Raw genomic sequence first — 22746 nt, forward strand, 5'->3', positions numbered from 1 at the left:
ATGGAGACGGTGTTGATGTGGACGATGTGCGTGAGTGGTTGGATGACGACGAGGGCGATCCTGGGTATCAGACATTGTCTGATATCGAGATCGCGTCTTCAGTTGCAGGTGTCAGTAGCGAGCTTGAAGATTCCGACGAGGAAGGCGACGATGATGTGGACTCCCCTCAGCAGGACACTACTCCAGCCATCCCCAAGCTGAACGCACTCCGGGAACACCTAGAGTTCGTCCTAGACTACCTGGAACACCCGGACTGCGACAGGGAGATGGGGCCTTGGGACTTGTGGAGGAATGGCATGCTTTCAGGCAGCGCATCATCAATCGTCAGAATCGTCGTTCCTTACGTCAATCAACGATTGACAGTTTTTTCAGGCCCGTGACCCCCGCTGTGCCCAGCCCTGGCTCCATTCCGTTGCCTCCCCAAGAGTGGCCCTCATTCTCTGAGCCACAGCCCAGCACATCAGCCACGGTGGAGTCAACGCTCGAAGTGAGTTTACGTCTGTCTTCAGAGTCGTCTGCAGTGGGTACGCCATCACCACGACCCAGCGACACACCCCTAGGTCAACTGCCAGTGATACTCTCGGACTCTCACAGTGATTAAACAGCAAGAACTTCTCCACTAGACCACACGGGAATTTACGGTGTTGTGCAGTGAAAAAAACTGTGCTGTGTTAAGGATTTACAGTTGTGAGTGAAAAGACTAATCTGGAACAAAATTTAACGTAAACTGACTTGTTTGTTTTTGCTTTAGAAAATTATCAGAAGAATGGGAAAAGTTAAAGTGCAGAGCGCAACACTTAGTAAGTTACAATGGAGCATTAGTTAGATAAGAGTGCGCACTGTGAAGAGAACGGACTTCTGAGTGCGATTGACTAAATTCAGTGCAAGACTTCATGAACAGTGTACTGGAAGTGCTTCAGGAAATCCTTCTTACTGTCAGGGTCCGAGAGGAGGCGGTTATTCATCGAGGTGGCCATGGACTTGCTGTAAGTAGGGAGAATGTTTCATATTGTACTTTTTTCCATACTATACTTACCTCAAACACCTCATTTCACTCTTTAATGTCCTTTATTGGTGTGAATAGGGTGTTAGGAGCTATGCATGTGCAGTAGGAAGGTGTTTTTCTGAGTTAGGTTAGGTTAGGGTCCATAAGTACCAGTCCAGGAGCCAGTAACCAGAATGTTTATTATTGTATGAACCTACTTTTAAACCCTCATTTTATGTTCCTTTTGCATTTATTTCAGTCATTTATGTGCCTTACTGGTGTGATTTGGGTCTTAAATAGGTGCTATGCATGTCCAGAGGGAGTTGTATAGGTGTTTCTCTGAGTTAGGGTCCATAAGTACAAGTCCATAAGCTGGGGCCCAATATCCGGACAGGACCAGTATCCGGACCTGCCTATGGCCCTATTACGTTGGATATTGGAGGGATTACTGTGTATATATATATATATATATATATATATATATATATATATATATATATATATATGTATATATAAGTATATATGTATATATATGTATATATATACATATATATATATACATATATATATATACATATATATATATACATATATATAAATATATATATATATATATATATATATATATATATATATATATATATATATATATATATATACACACTACATGACAGTATTGTGATACCAACTCTAACGTACTGAAGTGAAGCTTGGACATTGTTGGAAGGACACAAGTCAAGAGTGAGAGCAGTGGAAATGAGTTATTTAAGAGGAGCCTGTGGAGTCACGTGGAGAGACAGGCTGACGAATGAGGATATAAAGGAGCGTTGTGGTGTGGATGTGTGTGTGATAGGAAGCGTTATGAGGAACACACTGAGGTGGTTTGGCCATGTGGAGAGGATGGAGGGTGAAAGACTGACGAAGAGAGTGTATGTGAGTGAGGTGGAGGGGGAAAGAGGGAGGGGGAGGCCGAGGATGAGATGGAGGGATGGGGTGGAGAGGTATATGAAAGAGGGGGGTGTGAGTTGGGAGCAGGGCAGTGAAATGGCGGGGGACAGGGCGACTTGGAGGCGATTTGTTTGTGGCCACCCCAAACGGGATTGAGGCGTCTGGCAATAGATAGACAGATAGATATATATGTACAGTATTTATATATATATTTATATATATGTGTATATATATACAGTAGGATCTCGCCAATAACGTCTAATTGGTGCCAGAAAAACACCATTATTAGCGAAAACGTTATTTGCGTGACATTTAAATAAATGTATAAAGGGTTTATTGGTGCTGCCACTCCAGGACTTTTATCCACTTTTCCCACCTGGAGCCTTCCTATCACTACTTTTTTTTAGCTGAAATACTAAAATAAGTTATTAAATCATCATGAGTAATATGAAACTCACCTTGAAGGAGTTATGAGGTGTTTGTTATGATGATTGTTTCGAGGCTTGCGCATGAACGCTACTGCATCGTACGCCCTGACCCCTCGCTGGCCTCGTCCCCACTCCTGCCTCACATGCCATGGTCACCCACTTCCACCAACACTTCATCAAACCCCATAAAGTCAAAATCTTCAGGAAAGTCCCCAATGGCATCATCTACTCAACCCTTCTCTCTTGTTCTTCCTCGGATGGCTAGCTTTGTGAAAGAGAGTGAATGATGAGTGACTGATGGCGGGCATTCACTCGATTGTGATACTGTTTCTGGTATTTTCATGAAATCTGATTTACAAGGCAACGTTGGGTCTGGTTAGTACTTGGATGGGTGACCGCCTGGGAACACCAGATGCTGTTGGCATAACGTTCTCCCTACATGTCAAGTGGGGTTGGTGGAGGATTAGTGCCCCTCCCTGTAAAACAATTAACTCTAAGCCCTCGGCCACCCCGTTTGGGATACATGGCGTCTGGCAATGAATGAATGATTTACAAGTCCAGTCATTAGTCATTAATTCTGATGGCTGCTCTCTCTCTGTCTCAGCAGACTTGAGTTGTGGCTGGAGTGCCGACCAGGCATGTTTAATGGTTGCCAATGTTGCATCATTCCAGGCACTGACGAAGAAATTTACGGCCTGTTGAAAGTTATATTTCTTCCAGAATGCAGCAACAGTCATTATGTTGGGTTGCAGGTATGCCAAGTGGAGCAGGTGAGTCAAGTGGGGCTGTGGAGGTGGAGGTGGAGGCAGATTGTGAGTCAGGTAGGGCAGTGGAGGTGGAGGGGATGGCGATGGGCAAGTCAGGGGAGGTGACAAGGGGAGGATCCTCCATCTCCTCCTCGCTATTGCTCACATTTTCGGCGATTACCTTCATCTTTTCTTGTTTGTCTGTTCATTCCTCATCTTTTTACGGACATATTTGCAGTATAACAACTTGGCATTCACGAAATAACCGTTATTCAAGAGAATCCAAATGATATCATAGAAACTGGGTAGCTTTTCTAACATACCGTTATTGCCAAAAACGTTATTGTCGAAATCGTTATTGGTGAGATCCTACTGTATATATATATATATATATATATATATATATACAGAGAGAGAGAGAGAGAGAGAGAGAGAGTATATAAATATATATATCTATATCTATATACATATATATACAGTATATAAATATATATATCTATATATATATATACAGTATATATATATATACAGTAGAACCTCTTTGGTCCGGACCCCTTTAATCCGGATTTCTGTTAATTCAGACAAAATTTAAAAATAATAAGCTCCAAAAATATGTTGAAAGTAATTCTAAAGTCATTTTCAGTATCGGCGCGGAAAGTGATCGTCATTCGTTTAGTCTCGGATCATGTTAGGTCCCAACATGGGCGCCTGTTTAAACACACGCTAGCATTCGTTCCATCAACTAGTTCGCCAACCATTTATATTTTTATGCTGTATTTCAAAAGTTAATCCTCCTTACCATGCCCCTTAATGCAAGTGTAGCTTCTGCAATGAATAAAGGTGTTAAAAGGAGGAGTTTGCTTACACAAAAATGGGTCAGAATATTCTGCAGTTTTTAGTGATTACTGTAGGTTATTTTTTGTACTTAAATGTGCTTTACTTGTACATCAAACATTAGCTTCTTGCCCATATGGGCATTATCAATATGCCAAAGATGACAATGTATTTTTTGCCTACATAAGTTTTATTTTTATTCCAAATATTACAGTTAATTAATTAATTTATTTTTTTGCCTACACGGGCCTTAGTCACTTACTACAATTTAAAATGTAGGCTAGTCTCTTGTCATGGCCTTACCTGTAAATTATGCAATACAAAACTGTCGTACATGATTAGTTTGGTTATTTTAGTATCCTTTCATCTTTTGCAGTTACGTAGGGTTGAGATATGCCACATATGTTAATAATTAACAAACATACCATATGTAGATAGTTTTTGGTATGAACTGGAGATTACCCTTATGGTCCGGACAATCTGCTAATTCGGACAACCCTTCCCCCCATATAGTCCGAATGAGAGAGGTTCTACGGTATATATATATATATATATATATATATATATATATATATATATATATATATATACACAGTAATCACTCCAATATCCGACGTAATAGAGCCATAGTTAGGTCCGGATATTGGTTCTGTCCGGATATTGGGCCCCAGCTTATGGACTTGTACTTATGGACCCTAACTCAGAGAAACACCTATACAACTCCCTCTGGACATGCATAGCACCTATTTAAGACCCAAATCACACCAATAAGGCACATAAATGACTGAAATAAATGCAAAAGGAACATAAAATGAGGGTTTAGAAGTAGGTTCATACAATAATAAACATTCTGGTGACTGGCTCCTGGACTGGTACTTATGGATCCTAACCTAGCCTAACTCAGAAAAACACCTTCCTACTGCACATGCATAGCTCCTAACACCCTATTCACACCAATAAAGGACATTAAAGAGTGAAATGAGGTAAGTATAGTATGGAAAAAAGTACAGTATGAAACATTCTTATGTCCGGATAGTGGGGATGGTCGGATATTGGGCGTCCGGATATTAGAGTGATTACTGTATATATATATATATATATTTATATTGTAGGAGGAGGCTGTGGCACGGGCCGAACAGGGTACTACTCCCGAGGGGAATGGGAATGCTGGTGATAGGGAGAGCTGGAGCTCCTGTTTCACTAGCTATCTAACCATCCCCCATTGCTGACCTTTTCAGTGTGACAGTAACATGGAGAGTAGACCAGCATACTCTCCCAAACATTTCCTCTAACTATCTATGCACTACACCACATGCACTTTACATTTCACACAACGTATCTCACTATGTTACAGGTGTTGGCGCCAGCAAGGGCATGCGGCCAGAAAATAAGTCCCCCCTAACTAGTGGCAGATTTCTGGGGGGAGGCGTGGCTGGGGTTCCACCGGCATAGATCGTGGGTCCAGGGCGAGATGGGGCTCAGGCCTGTGCTAGTGGGTACAAGGCATTGCAGTTCCCAGGCTGCCGCTTCCACCCAATAGAGAGGGGCCCGAACCTGGGAGTAGCGCCCCAGGAGGCTGCCCTATCGGTGGGTGTATAATGGCAGGATAGTTGCAGTGCCAAGGCACGCTTGGAGAGTGTCCCTGCAGCTGTCCTGGCAGGGTGCCCCGAGGCCACTACCACAGTCACTGGTAAGCTGGTGGGCTAGGGGTCCCAGATCCATTGCCTGGACCTGGGACTGTGCAGTGAGTGGGACCTGTGCTATGTCTGTCCCCCTTTATTAATACTGAAGATGACAAAACAAAATAAGTTTCAAAGCAAGCCTGAGGACAGTAAATCACCCATGGGGATGAGGGTGGGTTCATGGAATGTGGGAAGTTTGAGGGGAAGAGCGGGGGAAGTCGTTGAGGCATTCAGTAGGAGGTGAGTGGATGTGGCGTGTTTGCAGGAAGTCCGGTACAGAGGTGGATCAGCCAGAATGATTGTTGGGAAGGACTGTTGCTATAAGTTGTTTTGGCAAGAGGGGGACAGATGGATATGGAGGTGTTGGTGTGATGGTTGCGGAGAAATGGGTGGAATATGTTATGAATGTTTTGAGAGTAAGCGATAGGATACTGGTAGTGAAAATTCTGTTGGGAAGAAAGATAGCTGTGATTATATCGGAATATGCTCCACAGCCAGGACTGGATGAAGCAGAGAAAGACATATATTTCGGGATGATTTAATACGTGTAGTGGGTGGTATGCGGGATGATGAGATAGTGGTTTTGGGAGGGGACTTAAATGGTCATGTAGGTGAAGCAGCACAAGGTTATGAAGGAGTGCATGGGGGATGTGCATATGGTATAAGGAATGCAGAAGGGGAAAGGATAATCGAGTTTGGGGAGGCAACAGACATGATTGTGTGTAACACATATTTTAGGAAAAGAGACAGTAGGTTAATTACATATGAGTCTGGGGGAAATAACAGTCAGATAGATTATTTTCTAGTTAGGAGGGCCAATAGGAGGTTAGTGAGGGATGTTAAAGTTATAGGAAGTGAGGAGTGTGTGCAGCAGCACGAAGAATTGATTTATAATATGGTGCTTAAAGAACAAGTGATGAAAAAGAGGACTTATGTACCTAGGAGGAAAATATGGAAGCTGAAAAACCAAGTAGTAAGGGATGCCTTCTATAGCGAGTTGAGGAGAGTGGTGGCTGAACAGGGAGCTGTAGAAAGAGGCGTTAATGAACAGTACAGAGCCCTCAAGAACAATTTCTTGAGAGTTACTGATATAACATGCGGGTGGACAAGAGGACCACCAAGACATAAAGTAACTTGGTGGTGGGATGAGGGTGTAGAAGCTGCAGTTAAGGAGAAAAGAAGGCTTTTCCGGGAATGGAAGAAGGGTGGTAGCAAAGAGGAATATTTGGATGCCAAGCGTAGGGCTAGGAGAGAGGTATACAGGGCAAAGTCTGAGTCACAGAGACTATTACTTGTTAACCTAAATCATGGGAAAAGGAAAAATATATTTAGGGTGGCAGGTCAAGTGAAGAGGGAAAATTGGGATATTATAGGTGAGCAGTGTGTGAAGAATGATGAAGGAAGGGTAGTGGTGAACAGTGGATATATTAAAGATGCATGGAGAGAGCATTATAACCGGTTGTTGAATGAGGAGTCTGGCTGGGACAGGGAAGGTTTGGAGCCAGCAGATCCAGTGTCTGGCCCTTGGCCTTTGATTGATACTGCTACTGTGATGAGGCAATAGGCAGGATGAGGGTGAGGAAGGCAGCAGGTGTGTCTGGGTTGACTGCCGAAATGTTGAAGGCCTCAGGCGATATAGGGGTGAGTTTAGTCACTGACCTGATTAATAGGATTATTTATGAGTGTGTTGTCCCAGATGATTGGCTGAAGAGTGTAATTATAAATGTGTATAAAGGGAAGGGTGATGCCCTGGAAAGAGGAAATTATAGAGGTATAAAGCTTTTAGATCAGATAATGAAGGTAGTGGAGAGAGTTTTAGAAGGTATGTTTAGAGAAAGAGTGAATATTAATGAGATGCAGTTTGGGTTTATGCCAGGTAAGGGGACCACTGATCCATATTCATTGTTCGACAGCTTCAGGATATATTAGTAGGAGAAGGGACCTTTATTTTGTTTTTGTTGATTTGGAAAAGGCCTTTGACAGAGTCCCTAGGGAGGTGGTGAAGTGGGCAATGAGAAAGCTTGGCTTGGAGGAGTGGCTGGTTAGGGTGGTTATGGCTACGTATGTGGGTGCTCACACCCAGGTAAAAGTGAATGGAGATTTGAGTGATGAGTTTTTCGTGAATGTTGGTGTGAATCAGGGGTCAGTTTTGAGTCTCATGTTGTTCATCATGGTACCTGACGCCCTTTCACGTGCCTTTAGAAACGGACTCCAGTGGGAGTTGTTGTATGCTGATGATTTGGTGTTGATTGCAGAGAACAAAAGGGAGGCGGAGGAAAGGTTTAGGAAGTGGAGAGATGGTATGGGGCACAAGGGTTTAAGGATAAATGCAGATAAAACAAAAGTGATGATATCTAGGGTTGGTGGCGGTACTGTCAAAGACGAGAGAGAGTGGCCATGTGCAGTTTGCCACAAGGGCATTGGAAGTAATTCCATCTTGTGCGATGTGTGTGATAAATGGGTGCATAAGAGATGTAGTGGTATCAGAGGTAGACTGCGAGATAATGCTGATTTTATGAGTATGGCGTGCCGGGGTGAGCAGGTGGAGATTGTCAGAAGTGAAAGGAATGAACTTGCTGGTGAATCTCTTGAGTGTGTGGAAGAGTTTTGTTATTTGGGAGACATGTTGTGTGCTTGAGGTGGGGCTAGAGCTAGCTCTGTGGCTAGGGTGAGAAGTGGTTGGAAGAAGTTCAGGGAGCTGTTGCCTCTCCTGACACTGAGAGGATTCTCCCTACGTGCTAAGGGGTCTTTGTATGCAGCATGTGTTAGGAGTGTAATGCTGTATGGTAGTGAGACCTTGGCAGTGAAGGAGGAAGATATTCGCCAGCTCAGATGTACAAAAATGACAATGATTAGGTGGATGTGCAGTGCATCCCTGCGTATAAGGCCTGGAGGGGCTGGGTTTATGATGGAAGAGTTGAGAGGTAGGATGGGACTGGAGTGTATTGGTGTTGTGATGAGGAGAGGTAGATTGAGATGGTTTGGACATGTGGAGAGGATGGGGGATGATAATTGGATGAGGAAGGTGAGAAGTGTTAATATTGGGAGTGGGGTTACGAGGGGTAAACCAAGAAAGACATGGGACAAGGTCATTAAGTGTGACCTCAGGGTTAAGGGACTGAACAGGGAGGCTGCAATGGATCGTGCAGCGTGGAGAGCCGCCATTAGCTGACCAAGGCCGACACATGCAAGCATTTTGGAGCCTTTAAAAACGAAAAGATATTCATCCATCCATCCATCATCCAATCCTACGTTGACCCATGAGAAGCGTAGAAGCCCAGGGCTAGGCAAGTTGGTCTTGAAATTTAAGATGAGAGTGACCAGCCTCAGTCATCCCTGAGTGGCATTACATGAGCAATAACCCGAACCACCCCTTGGATAACTTACACTGGCTCAATCATACATATACTATTATTATTTAGCTTCCCAAGGTTTTCTACAAATACAGTACTCCCGCATTTTTTGCGGATTTTTTGTCTACGGTTTTGCCCTCTCGCGGATTTTCTTAGCATTAATAAGTTCAACTAAAATATCCTTGAATATACAGAAAACAAAAAATTTGAAATTCCCGCAGCTTCCAATTGTAGCGCGGTAAACTCACGCCACCCTCTGTAGTCTGTCCCTTTCCCGCAGCCCCTCTGCCAGTGTTACCATATCTAGCATAATTTTATTCTTTTAGCATAATTTTGATCAAATTTTCGAGTCTGGAATATTTTTTAGCATATTAGAAGTTTTAGAATCATTCTAGCATAATAGAGAATGGAATGGAATATTTTTGGAATAATTTTATAAAAGCTACAAATCAGAGAGAGAGAAAGAGAGACAGAGAGAGAGAGAGAGAGGGAGAGACGAATAAGGTAAGATGTTTGAATAGTTGGTTACTTTCAGTTTGGGCTTGGTTGGGTTGGATTAGGTTAGGTTAGGTTGGATTAGGTTAGGTTAGGTTTTAGGTTAGGTTCGGTTTGGTTCGGAGAGGATAAGTTTGAGCTTTGTACTTTACCCATGAAACCTAGGTTTTTCCGATGGATTTTGGTATGATTCTTTCGATTTTCAGCTTCATTTCAGTCGGAAATGACCATTTTCTGTGTTTCCCCCCCTCCCTATAACCTCCGATTCCCCAAAGATCCCCCATTATTGCAGGGGGATGGGGGGGGTCATATCTCAAAATCTGGTTATTTCTGACGGAAATGATGCTCAAAATCGAATGAATCACATCAAAATCCATCAGAAAAACGTAAGTTTCGTGGGAAAAAGCAGTATGGGCAGAAAACCGATATTTATCCTCTTACTGTATGTAGGTTCATTTTAATATTTTCATAGTAAACAATACATAATTAATATGTTGCACGAATATGTATAGAATGTTACCATTTAGCTTCAAGTTAGCATAATTCATTTTTTACTTGGAACAAATTTGCTCAATCTAGCATAATTTTTTCATTGCCCTAGCATAATTTCCTTGTTTGGATATGGCAACACTGTTCTCTGCCCCGCAGTCCTCAGTCCACGCCTGACTGCCTCACGTGTCTGTTGTACTTGTAACCGCAGTATGATACGAGCCTCTTGACTCCCACTTGCTTTCCACATGGCCCCAGGACGTAAGCCAGCCGCACCAAAGGCTAATACTGTAATACAATTAGTAAGAACTCCAAAGTGACAAAACGATCAAGAAAAGTTATGACCTTAGCAGAGAAAATTGTGTTACTGGACAAGCTAAGAAACGACCGTGCGAGTGTTTGCTATCACCAGTTAATGCATCTTTTTATTTTGTACTGTTTTGTGAATAAATGTGTAGATAATTGTGTATTACAGTACGGTGTTTACGTTTTTCCTTCATAATGGAGTATGTGCTTTCAATCTTGTAAGAAGGTATTTCGGGATGAGTATGGAGGTTTCGGGACAATTCGCAGTCACAACAAACACAAAACAATTCGCCTTCATTAATGAAGATAGCTATGGATGACGCTAGAATATAATTCAAAGGCAACTACAGCGAGGAAGAAACAAGTTAATTATTGACTAAAGGAGCAACTAATAAATAATATCCAGAACCTATGCTACTGAACATAGACTTTGCTGGATCCCCCTGAAATATAGATATTAAAGTATTGATTAATTAATAAGTATATTGATAAAAGTATTGATTAGTATATTTATAGAATGGCGGGGAATCGTCCAGGGTGCGAATTGTTCTGAAGGGGAATCGTCCATGTTTTGACGGGGAATTGTCTGACGGCGAATTGTCTCGCAATCAGTATGGACATGGACTGTGTGATGGGCAGCATGGTGGACACAAGTGTAAGATTCAATTGTTAATAGAGTATTCGCGGAATTGACTTTTCGCGGGGGTTACAAGAACGTAACTACCGCGAAATATGCGGGATTACTGTATTGACAATAAATACCAGTTTTTATTATCTCAATATATAACCATCACACTGATGAACATGGCCATGTATTGTACATACTGTATTATCTTAATTTTACTGGATCTAACTGCTTCCATACCAGTATTACATATTTTTATTATTATACTGTACCCTTTTATAAAGGCCCTTAACCTGAGACGTCCCGTCGACATATGGGTACGTTGCAACATTTTGCATTTGCCAGTCCCATCGACGTACCAGTACATTTTGCAATTGCAAGGTCTCTAATTTGCACAATTTTCAATTTTTACGCGTGATTTTTCGTATGTATACACGGGACACCTTCCTCTATTCCTCTACAAGATGCCAAGCAGGGACAATGCCTTACATCACATAACCTCCCCACCCCCCCGCATGCCATTGTCTTGGCAATTCACCTGTTACCAGTGACCTGGCCAATAAAGACATTCAGGGCCACAGTGATTCCCCAATCGATGACAATGTGGAGGACAAAGTTTACATAGCATTATAGGAAGAAACAGTCAGAAATGATGATCAGGTAATGTGGCAAAAGAAGGTCAGGAATGGTGATGAGTTAGTGAGTGAAACAATGCTTATAATGCCTATATTACTGTTTGAAAACCAATATACTCTCATACTACATATAAATTCGTACCAAATAAATAAATAAATGCCGTTTAGGAGTGGTGTGGAATAGTTATCCTCCCATAGAACTCGTTTTCTCTGCAGCCAGCCTGATAGAAAACCCTGTAAGGTAAGGAGGTACTCCTACCTGTATCGAGTATTTTAAACCTCAGGTGAGCGATTTCTCTATGAATTTTCGATGTTTCTCACCAAAAGCGGAGGTTTTAGCCAAAAATTTTTTTTTTCCAAAAGTGGTCGGGACTGGGGGGTGTCGGTGGTGCGAAAGTGGTCGGGACGTGACGGGTTAATGTGAGTGGATGCCTTACCTAAGTATTTCCTTTTTGTGTCAGGAGACACATCTCCTGTTAGTCAGGAAGAGTTGTTACCCTCATTTAATCTTGCCCTTCAAACTAAACTCTCAGGCTAATATCACTATATTTTAGTATACATCTAAAATGGCTCACTTGGTAAGCTGCTGTACTCACGCAGTTGCAAGCGCTGGTTCGAATCCTCGCAATTAGTGGTAGGTGGTGGCGACCATCATCCACTCACTTGATGTAGTGCTGCCTACTTCTTCCTCAGCCTTTATCATTCTTTTTCTGTGCCTGCCCTCCTCTCTTCCTATTTCTCCCATCTTTCCCGTCACTACTTAATGCTTTTCTTTCCGTTACAGGTGGCTTTACATTGAGTGACAAGCCAAATGGTTTCCTGTAAGCCAAGAAACCATTTACAACGTTGGGTGGTAACCATATAACCAAACCATACGTGCTCCCTACGTATCAAGTGGGTTGGTGAAGGGTTAGTGCCCCTCTCTGAAAAACAAATAACTCAGAGTCAAATGGCCACCACGTGCGGGATTATGGCGTCTGGCAATAGACAGATAGATAGATCTAATAGTATGTAAAGCCCATGTCAATATATCTTAGTATATATCTAGTAGTGTCTAGAGGTGCGCATGGAAAAGCTTGAAAGGAATGAGAGAGTGTTTTTGATTGGTGATATGAATGGTAAAGTAGGGAATGTGAAGGTGGATGGAGTACTTGGTGAGTGGAGTATGCCTGCTGAGACAGTTGAGAATGGCAGTGCTTTAGTGGACATTTGTGCCCGGAGGGGGTTGGTGATAGCCAATACCCTCTTCAGGCACAAAATGATCCACAGGTATACATGACGAGTGATGAGAAGGGTGGATGTTGAACTGAATGAAAGGAAGGCAATGACTGATTATGCGTGTGTGGATCAAAGGATGCGAAGATGTGTAATGGATGCAAGAATATATAGAGGTTCGGGGAGTGGACTTTCTGACCACCACCAAATGGTGGTAAGAATCAAGGTCCAGGTAAAATGGACAAATAGAAGAAGGGAAGGATGGGAGGCAGGAGTAGATGTAAGGAGAGTGGAAAGGTTACAAGACGATGAGAAAATGGCAGAATATGAGAGAGAAATGGAGGAACGATTGGGTAAATAAGAACTGGAGCAGATGGGGGACGTGGAAGGTGTGTGCAATATGTTCACGGAGGAAATATGTGCAGCAAGTGAGGTGGTGTGTGGGGTGATGAGAAGAAAAAAGGGGGTGCAAAGAACAGCATGGTGGAATGAAGAGGTGAGACAGACTTTGGCACAAAAGAAGAAAGCATATAATGAATGGATGAGAAAAAGGGCATGGAAGAAGTTGAGAGACAGAGGAGAGTTATATGTAGAAAGGAAGAGAGAGGTGAAAAGATTAGTAAGAGAGTAAGAAGAGAGTGGATGAGGGATTTGGAAGGAATCTGAGTGTCAAGTGGAGGGAATGTTAAGAAAATGTTCTGGAAAGAGGTAAAGAGAGTCAGACAGGGTGGCAATGAAGTTAGCAGGGGAGTGAAAGATAGAAATGGTAGATTACTAGTTGAGAAAGGAGAAAAAGTGAGCAGATGGAGAGAAAACTTTAAAGATTTGTTGAACATAGAGAATGAAAGTAATGTAAGTATAAATGGCTGGGCAATGGCTGGGAGATGGAGGAAGGTGAGATGACAGGAAGAAATCAGTAGGATGGAAGTTGTGGAAGCATTGAAGAAAGTCAAAATGGGGAAAGCCCCAGGAATTGATGGAGTACGTGGTGAAATGCTGAAGCATGCGGGAGAGACAGTAGTAGAATGGATGTGGAAGATGTGCAGACTGACCTGGGAGGAAGGTAAAGTTCTGAAGGATTGGAAGTCAGGTATAAATATTCCCTTGTACAAAGGGAATGGGGAAAAAGAAGTGTGTGGTAATCATAAGGGCATCTGTCTTCTCAGTGTAAGGTAGGATACTTATTGACAGAGTTAGGGAAATAAAACAAGAATTAGTTGGAGAAGAACAGGGAGGCTTTAGGAAGGGAAGAGGTTGTGTAGATCAGATATTCATTCTTAGATCTTTAGTGGAAAAGTTTCTAGAGAAGGTTAAGAAGTTGTATGCGGTATTCATGGATTTGGAAAAAGCATATGACAGAATGGATAGACAAGGATTGTGGAAAGTATTAAGAATATATGGAGTAGATGGGAAGATGCTGAATGCTGTGAAGAGTATGTATGAGGGTGCTAAGGCTGCAGTGCGTGTGGATGGTGAACTGAGTGAATTTTTCTATTTGAAGGTTGGGTTGAAACAGGGATACCTCATGTCTCCATGGTTGTTCAATCTGTATATGGATGGGGTTATAAAAGAGATACAAGGTAGGGCAGTGGAAGTTGGAGTGGCCCTAGTGAGAGAGGGCAGTGTTTGGAAACTCCCTGTGCTGTTGTTTGCAGATGATACTGTGTTGTTAAATGAAGATGAAGGGGAGCTGCAAGGCTTGGTGGATGACTTTGGGAGAATGTGTAAGAAACGGAATCTAAAGGTGAATGTAGGGAAGAGTAAAGTTATGGTCTTCAAGAGAGGTGAAGCCAGTGAATGTATAATGAGATTGGATGATGAGGAAATGGAAAATGTGAGTACATTTAAGTACTTAGGTAATGTGATGAGTAAGGATGGAAGTTTGGAGGGTGAAGTGCTTGAAACGGTACAACAAGGAAGAAAGGTTGCTTGTTCCTTGAAGGCAGTGATAAGAAACAGGGAGGTCAGCATGAATGTGAAAAAGTTATTACATGACAGTACTGTGATACCAACTCTGACATATGGAAGTGAAGCTTGGACGTTGTTGGAGGGACACAAGTCAAGAGTGAGAGCAGTGGAAATGAGCTATTTGAGAGGAGCCTGTTAAGTTACATGGAGAGACAGACTGACAAATTTGGAGGTGATGGAGTGTTGTGGTGTGGATGTGGATGTGATAGGAAGCATTAGGAGAAACACACTGAGGTGGTTTGGCCATGTGGAGAGATGGAGAGTGAGAGACTGATGAGGAGAATGTATGTGAGTGAGGTGGAGGGGGGAGAGAGGGAGGGGAAGACCAAGGATGAGATGGAGGGATGGAGTGGCAAGGTATATGAGAGAGGGGGGGGTGTGAACTGGGAGCAGGGCAGTGAAATGGCGGGGTACAGGGTAAGGCTGAGGCGATTTGTTTGTGGCCACCCCGTATAAGGGATTAAGGCACCCATCTAGCTTGTCAATTACTGTACAGCCAACTTAAAAACTATATTGAGTAAATCGATGCTGGTTGCCACCACCTACCCTAGATTATGATACATATCACACCTTCCCAATATATTCTCTATTGTATCTTCATTTGTGGTAGGTGGGGGCGCTCACCATCCACTCATTCAATGTAGTGCTGCTCTCGGGTGTCTGCCCTGTCCTCTCCTCCATCCTTCTTTCCTTCCATCTTCATCTATCTTTCTTTCCTTCATTCTTTCCTCGTCCTTCTGCCTACGGGTGACTTTACACTCCCTCTCTTGTCTTTCATTCTTCCATTCTTTCCTCTTCCTTCGGCCTATGGGTGACTCTACACTGAGTGACAAGCCAAATGGTTTCCTGTACACAAGGAAACCATTTACTACGCTGGGTGGTAACCATATAACCAAATTTTGGCGCCTGGTGGTTTAGTGGGTAATTATTGTGCTCCAATCGGATTGAGCCAGTGAAGGTTTATATCCAAGGGATGGTTGGGGTTTATTGCTCAAATAATGCCACTCAGGAATGAGTGAGGTTGGTCACTCTCATCTTAAACGTCAGGACCAACTGCCTAACCCCGGGCTCCTACGCTCCTCATGGGGCAACGTAGGATTGGATGATGGATGTATCTTCATACTGCGCATTATTCTAAGTTTTTTTTTTTTTTTTTTTTTTTTTTTTTTTTTTTTTTTTTTAATGTGTCCGACTCTGGGCAAAGGCTTCAGGGCCTATATCTTGGGGGCAGTAGCCTATCCCAAGGCCCAGTAGTCCTCCTACACCTCCACATGTCACCACTTCGGCGCTAACACCCACCGTCCATATTGAATACATGCTAGGGCTGTCTCATACAGGACTGGTGTATTGGTATTAGCGGGGGTATTTTTACGACATGTCGGCGGGTCATCTGGTAGATCAGGAAAGTCTGCTTTTAATGAAATTCAAATCCTTAAACTGTCCCCTGCCCCAGCCAGGATTCGAACCTGGGTCCATCAGGACTGCAAGCCGCCTCTCTACCGATTCAGCCACCGCCTCCCCCCTTATTACTTACACTTTTAGTAAGTTCATTCATTCATCATCTAATCCAGTGCTGCCCTATGAGAAGAACAGCAGCCCAGGGCTACGCAAGTTGGTCTGACATTTAAGATGAGAGTGACCTGCCTCACTCATCCCTGAGTGGCATTACATGAGTACTAGACCCCAACCACCCTTTCGATATAAACTTGTACTGGCTCAGTCTGATTGGAGCACCTTAATAACCTCTAAATCACCAGGTGCCATAATTTTGTTATATGGTTACCATCCTGCACAGCAAATGGTTTCCTGGTGTACAGGATACCATTTGCCTTGTCACTCAGCGGACTTTTATAATTTCATAATAATAATAAATTACTAGATGCATATGGTACTCACCTGAATTTTGCAACTGTACTGGTCATACAGGTGGAGCCAATCATATGCTTGGAGAGCCTGAGACAAGGAGGGATATATTAGTTGCATATACACATTTCTGCTTTGTCATATACCTAATTTTTCACTCCTAAGATTATCTGGGATGAGACAGTATTCCCAGCTCATCAGCTGTCTACTGAATTACAATGGTCCTTGTTATACTGATTCCACCACAAGATGTGGGCAACATGTCACTTCTTTATGTAAAGCAAACTGGTACTTTTTTTAAATATTACCCTATGTATCCTAGAATCACCATGCAGTACTGTAATCAAGTGTGGCATAACTGATTTATGTAGCACACTTGTCCTTGCTATCCACATCAAAATATAACTATGGGAAACCACTGTTACTTTCCCATCGTTAAAATGCTGGCAAGTGTTTTAGCTATGGAAGCTGATTCAGCTCTGTTACCAGACAAGGGAGACAATTTGTGTAACTGTTGCCACAATGTCTTTCATTATATATATAATACAATATACAATTTTTAAATACAAAACGATGATATCACCATTATATTAAGGCATTTACTCATCAAATCATTATATCAACATTATATTATAATAATTTCACCAACATTGTCATTTTAGACTCCTTTTCCCACCACAGGATAGGGTGAGGAAGGGTCTAGAAGACAAAGAATGAGAAAAGACTGATAGAGGGAAAATGTCCAATGAACTGGGCCACACATTCAATTACCATTCAAGTCTCCAGAATCCTGACTTCACCTCACAAGCATAACCATCTGCACTTTTTTTTTTTTTCTACAAATATGCTTCACATTGTTAGACATTTCACGTGAATCATATTTAATTCATGTGAATCACATGTTTCAGTAGAATTCAACATACCCAAACTATAAAAAAAATTCATCCATTCATTCATCATCGAAACCAGTGTTGCCTCATGAGGAGCATAGCAGCCCGGGGCAAGTTGGTCCGGATATTTAAGACAAGAGAGACCAGCCTCACTCATCCCTGAATGGTATTACATAAGCAATAAACCCCAACCATCCCTTGGATATAAACCTGCACCAGCTCAATCTGACTGGAGCGCTTTAATTGTTCACTAAACCACCAGGCGCCACATATACGGTTATATGGTTACCATCCAGAGTAGTAAATGGTTTCCTGGTATACTGGAAACACTTGGCTAAATTAAATAAAATGAAATGATGTTCATATGCTCATGAGTATATTCAATGTATACTGAAAACCAATTAAACACATTCAATTTATCTGCAAAACATCTTATAACTCCTTCAAAGGAACATGGTCTTGCTGTGAAGAAGAAGCATTTGCATCCATGTGATCAGTCGAGCTATAGTAATCAGGTGTAGCCATACTAAGCAGGTTCACATTAGGACTCAAAAGTAAAGTATTTCCCTGCCAGTAAATGCCAGAGCTGGCACTGCAAGGTACCAAATCAAATCTTCAAAACCTCTATGCCAAGCTTTATCAAGTCATGGTCCCTTGTCCCCAGGAGGATTGGAGATAATGGCCAATGGTAAATGTCAGGCCTGCTCTGAAACAAGGGATGTTAAGCAGGACTGGACAAGAATGATGAGCTACCAGAGAATTGGTTCTGAAGCGTGTGAAATGATTCCCTTACAGTGATTCTGCTAACACTACAGTGGAATCTGTGAGTGTGAGTAGCTGAACATTCTCAGTGATGTGCATCACATGGTTGCTGAATTCTGTGAGAAAACTGAATCAATTCAGTGGTGAAGAATGGCATCTCAGTACCAGCTGAGCCAATGATGACACACCAGCACTACTGGTGTGCAAGGCAGAGTTATATGCCCTTTGCCTTGTGCAAGGCAGAGTTGTATGTACTTTGCCATTTGTCCAATCCTTTTTTGTCCCCCGCGGAACATAGGGACCCATAGCTAGGCATCTCCTTCCCACAGTCCAGGCAAAGGTGACCTGCCTCACTTATCCCTGAGTGACTGCAATGTTTTGTGTTATTTATAAAGGCTCCAATATTCTTGAATGTATCAGTCATAGTCGCCTACTGCTCCATGATATCTTGCAGCCTCTCTATTCAGTCCTTTCTCTCTGAGGTCACACTATGTGACCTCATCCCAGGTCTTTTGCAGCTTTCCTCTCACAACCCTACCCACATAGTTCAAAACTCTCACCCTCCTCACCCAGTTGTCATCTCCCATCCTCTCCACATGCCCAAATCATCTCAGTCAGCTCTTTCTCATCACAGCACATAAATTCAAATCTCATCCTTCCTCTTAAGTCTTCATTTGCAGTCCTAGCCTGCCCCCCTCCTTCACCTAGACCTGTAATTTAAGTATACATTACACATCCATCTAATGACTATCACCACTGTATATTTAAGTCTATGAATATCCTCCTCCTTTACTGCTCATGTCTCAATACCATACAGCAATACATTTCTAACACCTGTTGCAAACATGGGCCCCTCAGCATGGATGAAGATCCCACTTAATGTCAAGAGAAATAACAGTTCCCTGAACTTCTTTCAACTATCTCTTACCCTAGCCACTGAGCTGTCTCCAACCCCACTTCCAGCACACATCATGTCTCCCAAGTAACAAAACCCCTCCACACACTCATCTGGAAAACCTTTGTAATCCATTCCATCTCCACTTAATAAATCATTCCTCTGCAACTCTCTCATTCTCAGCAATAACCACTAGGTCGTCTGCATACAATACTTCCCAAGGAAGTCCATTCTGAAGTCATGTAAGAGTTTCAAGTACAAGCTATAGGGGGCTTAAAACTGATCTTTGATGCACATCAACATTCACAGAATATTCATCTCTCAAACCACTATTCATTTTCACCTGAGTGTGAGCCCTCTTGTATGTTGTCATAACCACTAATCAACAACTCCTCAATCCCAAGGTTTCTCATTGCTCACTTTACCTCCTTCCTAGGAAGTCTGTCAAAGGCCTTCTCCATATCAACAAAAACAAAGCTGAGCCCTCTCTTCTTTTCTATATATTTTTCCTGCTGCTGTCATGCAATGAATTTGAAACAGTGGTTCATCTGTCTGGTATAAACCCAATTTACATATCGTCAAGATTCACTCTCCCTAACTAAATGTTCAAGGACTCTCTCCATTACCTTCACTATCTGGTCCAAATGTTTTAGGTCTATTACAATTTCTGCTTTCCAGGACATCACACCTTCCCCTTACACACATTTACATTCACAGTCATAAAAAATCTTCTGGAACAACCCACTCATATACAACAATCAGTCTATCTATCTATCTATTGCCAGACGCCTCAATCCCGTTTGGGGTGGCCACAAACAAATCGCCTCCAAGTTGCCCTGTCCCCCGCCATTTCACTGCCCTGCTCCCAACTCACACCCCCCTCTCTCATATACCTCTCCACCCCATCCCTCCATCTCATCCTCGGCCTCCCCCTCCCTCTTCCCCCCTCCACCTCACTCACATACACTCTCTTCGTCAGTCTTTCGCCCTCCATCCTCTCCACATGGCCAAACCACCTCAGTGTGTTCCTCATAACGCTTCCTATCACATCCACATCCACACCACAACGCTCCTTTATATCCTCATTCGTCAGCCTGTCTCTCCACGTGACTCCACAGGCTCCTCTTAAATAACTCATTTCCACTGCTCTCACTCTTGACTTGTGTCCTTCCAACAATGTCCAAGCTTCACTTCCGTACGTTAGAGTTGGTATCACAATACTGTCATGTAGTAACTTTTTCACTTCCATGCTCACTTCCCTGTTTCTTATCACTGCTTTCAAGGAATCAGCAACCTTTCTTCCCTGCTGTACCCTTTCAAGCACTTCACCCTCCAAACCTCCATCCTTACTCATCACACTACCCAAATACTTAAACGTACTCACATTTTCCAATTCCTCACCATCTAACTTCGCTGTACATTCACTAACTTCACCTCTCTCAAAGACCATCACTTTACTCTTCCCTACATTCACCTTCAGGTTCCGTTTCTTACACACTCTCTCAAACTCATCCACCAAGCCTTGCAGCTCCCCTTCGTCTTCACTCAACAACACAGTATCATCTGCAAACAACAGTACAGGGAGTTTCCAAACACTATCCTCTCTCACCAGGGCCACTCCAACATCCACTACCCTACCTTGCACCTCTTTTATTACCCCATCCATGTACAGATTGAACAACCATGGAGGCATGACACATCCTTGTTTCAAACCAACTTTCAAAGAGAAAAATTCACTTAGTTCACCATCCACACGCACTGCAGCCTTCGGACCATCGTACATACTCTTCACAGCATTCAACAACTTCCCATCTACTCCATATATTCTTAACACTTTCCACAATCCTTGTCTATCCACCCTGTCATATGCTTTCTCCAAATCCATGAAAGCCGCATACAACTTCTTTCCCTTCTCTAGAAACTTTTCCACTAAAGATCTAAGAATGAATATCTGATCTACACAACCTCTTCCCTTCCTAAAGCCTCCCTGTTCTTCTCCAACTAATTTCTCTGTTCTTTCTCTAACTCTGTCTATAAGTATCCTACCATACACTTTTCCTATTATACTAAGAAGACAAATGCCCCTATGATTACCACACACTTCTTTTTCCCCTTTTCCTTTGTACAAGGGAATAATTATACCTGACTTCCAATCCTCCGGGACTCTACCTTCCTCCCAGGCCAATCTGCACATCTTCCACATCCATTCTACTACTATCTCTCCCCCATGCTTCAGCATTTCACCACACACTCCATCAATTCCTGGGGCTTTCCCCGATTTAACTTTCTTCATTGCTTCCACAACTTCTATCCTACTGATTTCTTCCTGTCTTCTCACCTCCCTCCTTCTCCCAGCCATTCCCCAGCCACTTATACTTGCATTACTTCCATCCTCTAAGTTCAACAATTCCTTAAAGTGTTCTCTCCATCTGCTCACTTTTTCTCCCTTCTCCACTACTAATCTACCATTTTTATCTTTCACTCCTCTGCTAACTTCACTTTCACCCTGTCTTACTCTTTTCACTTCTCTCCAGAACATTTTCTTACAGTCCCTCCACTTTACACTCAAATTCCTTCCAAATTCCTCATCTACTCTCTTCTTACTCTCTCTTACTAATCTTTTCACCTCTCTCTTCCTTTCCACATATAACTCTCTCTTCCGCCTCTCAACTTCTTCCACGCCCCTATTTCTCACCCATTCATTGTATGCTTTCTTCTTTTGTGCCACAGCCTGTTTCACCTCTTCAGTCCACCACGCTGTTCCTTGTACCCCCCTCCGCCTTCTCTTCCTTCCACACACCACATCACATGCTGCACATATTTCTTCTGTAAATATCTTACACACACCTTCCACGTCTCCCATCTCCTCCAATTCATATTTGCCCAATCGGTAATCCTATTTGCCCAATCATTAATCAAATCAAATACTACATTTTCCCAGGCATTTAACATCACACAAGGTAACCCAGACACCCCCATCACCTTCCCTAACTGTGTAATGCCAACTGCCCTGCTCAGAAATCAATGTCAATCAAAGGCTAATGGTAAAACTGGTTCTGCTGTTTCCATACCTTCCCTGTTCCAGTCAAATTCCTCATGCAGCAACCAGTTATAATGCTCTTTCCATGCATCCTAAATATCCTCACTATTCACCAATATCCTTCCTTCATCATTCTTCACATTTTGCTCACCTATGATATCCCTGTTTTATCTTCTCATCTGTTTCGCCATCTTAACCCTCCTCAGGTAATGTGGAGTCTGTGGGACCCCACGCTATTTTTCTTAGTGTTTTTCATATATTACTATAAGGGCTTGGGATCTGGTTATCCCTCTACCTCCCTGACTAGTAGACTAGTTTAGGGAGGTGCTGGGGTCAGTTTGGGATCTGGCTCTATATTCACGATAACAGGCCTTGGACCCCGCATTACCCAACCTGTGATATTTTTTTTTTTTTTTTTCCCCATATACTGTATACAGTATCTTCCATACCAAATTTTTTTTTTATTTTTTTATTATATGTGCTTCTCTTACTTCTTACAGAAAAATTGGCCATTACTGTACAGCATGCAATGATAGAAAACTGGTGGAACATATCAGTTTTGGTATGGCAGCCACTAATTTCAGTTG

General features: G+C 42.6%; 1 protein-coding gene across 3 annotated transcripts in view; it reads right to left on the reverse strand.

Moving 5' to 3' along the window:
- TyrRS-m (Tyrosine--tRNA ligase, mitochondrial) overlaps positions 1-22746 on the reverse strand; it is an 817527-nt gene that overhangs the window by 478091 nt on the left and 316690 nt on the right. For 2 of the 3 annotated variants that reach the window (XM_080273695.1, XM_080273694.1), the window contains one exon: positions 16606-16662. The exons of the other annotated variant lie outside the window; for it this stretch is intronic. In XM_080273695.1, coding sequence (XP_080129821.1) covers positions 16606-16662 — 57 coding nt within the window. The remainder of the gene's footprint in view (positions 1-16605; positions 16663-22746) is intronic. 3 annotated transcript variants of the gene reach the window in all.

The sequence above is a fragment of the Coenobita brevimanus genome, chromosome 55, assembly GCF_032717465.1.
Source record: "Coenobita brevimanus isolate Jiangsu-jjx chromosome 55, ASM3271746v2, whole genome shotgun sequence".
NCBI classification, from domain to species: domain Eukaryota; kingdom Metazoa; phylum Arthropoda; class Malacostraca; order Decapoda; family Coenobitidae; genus Coenobita; species Coenobita brevimanus.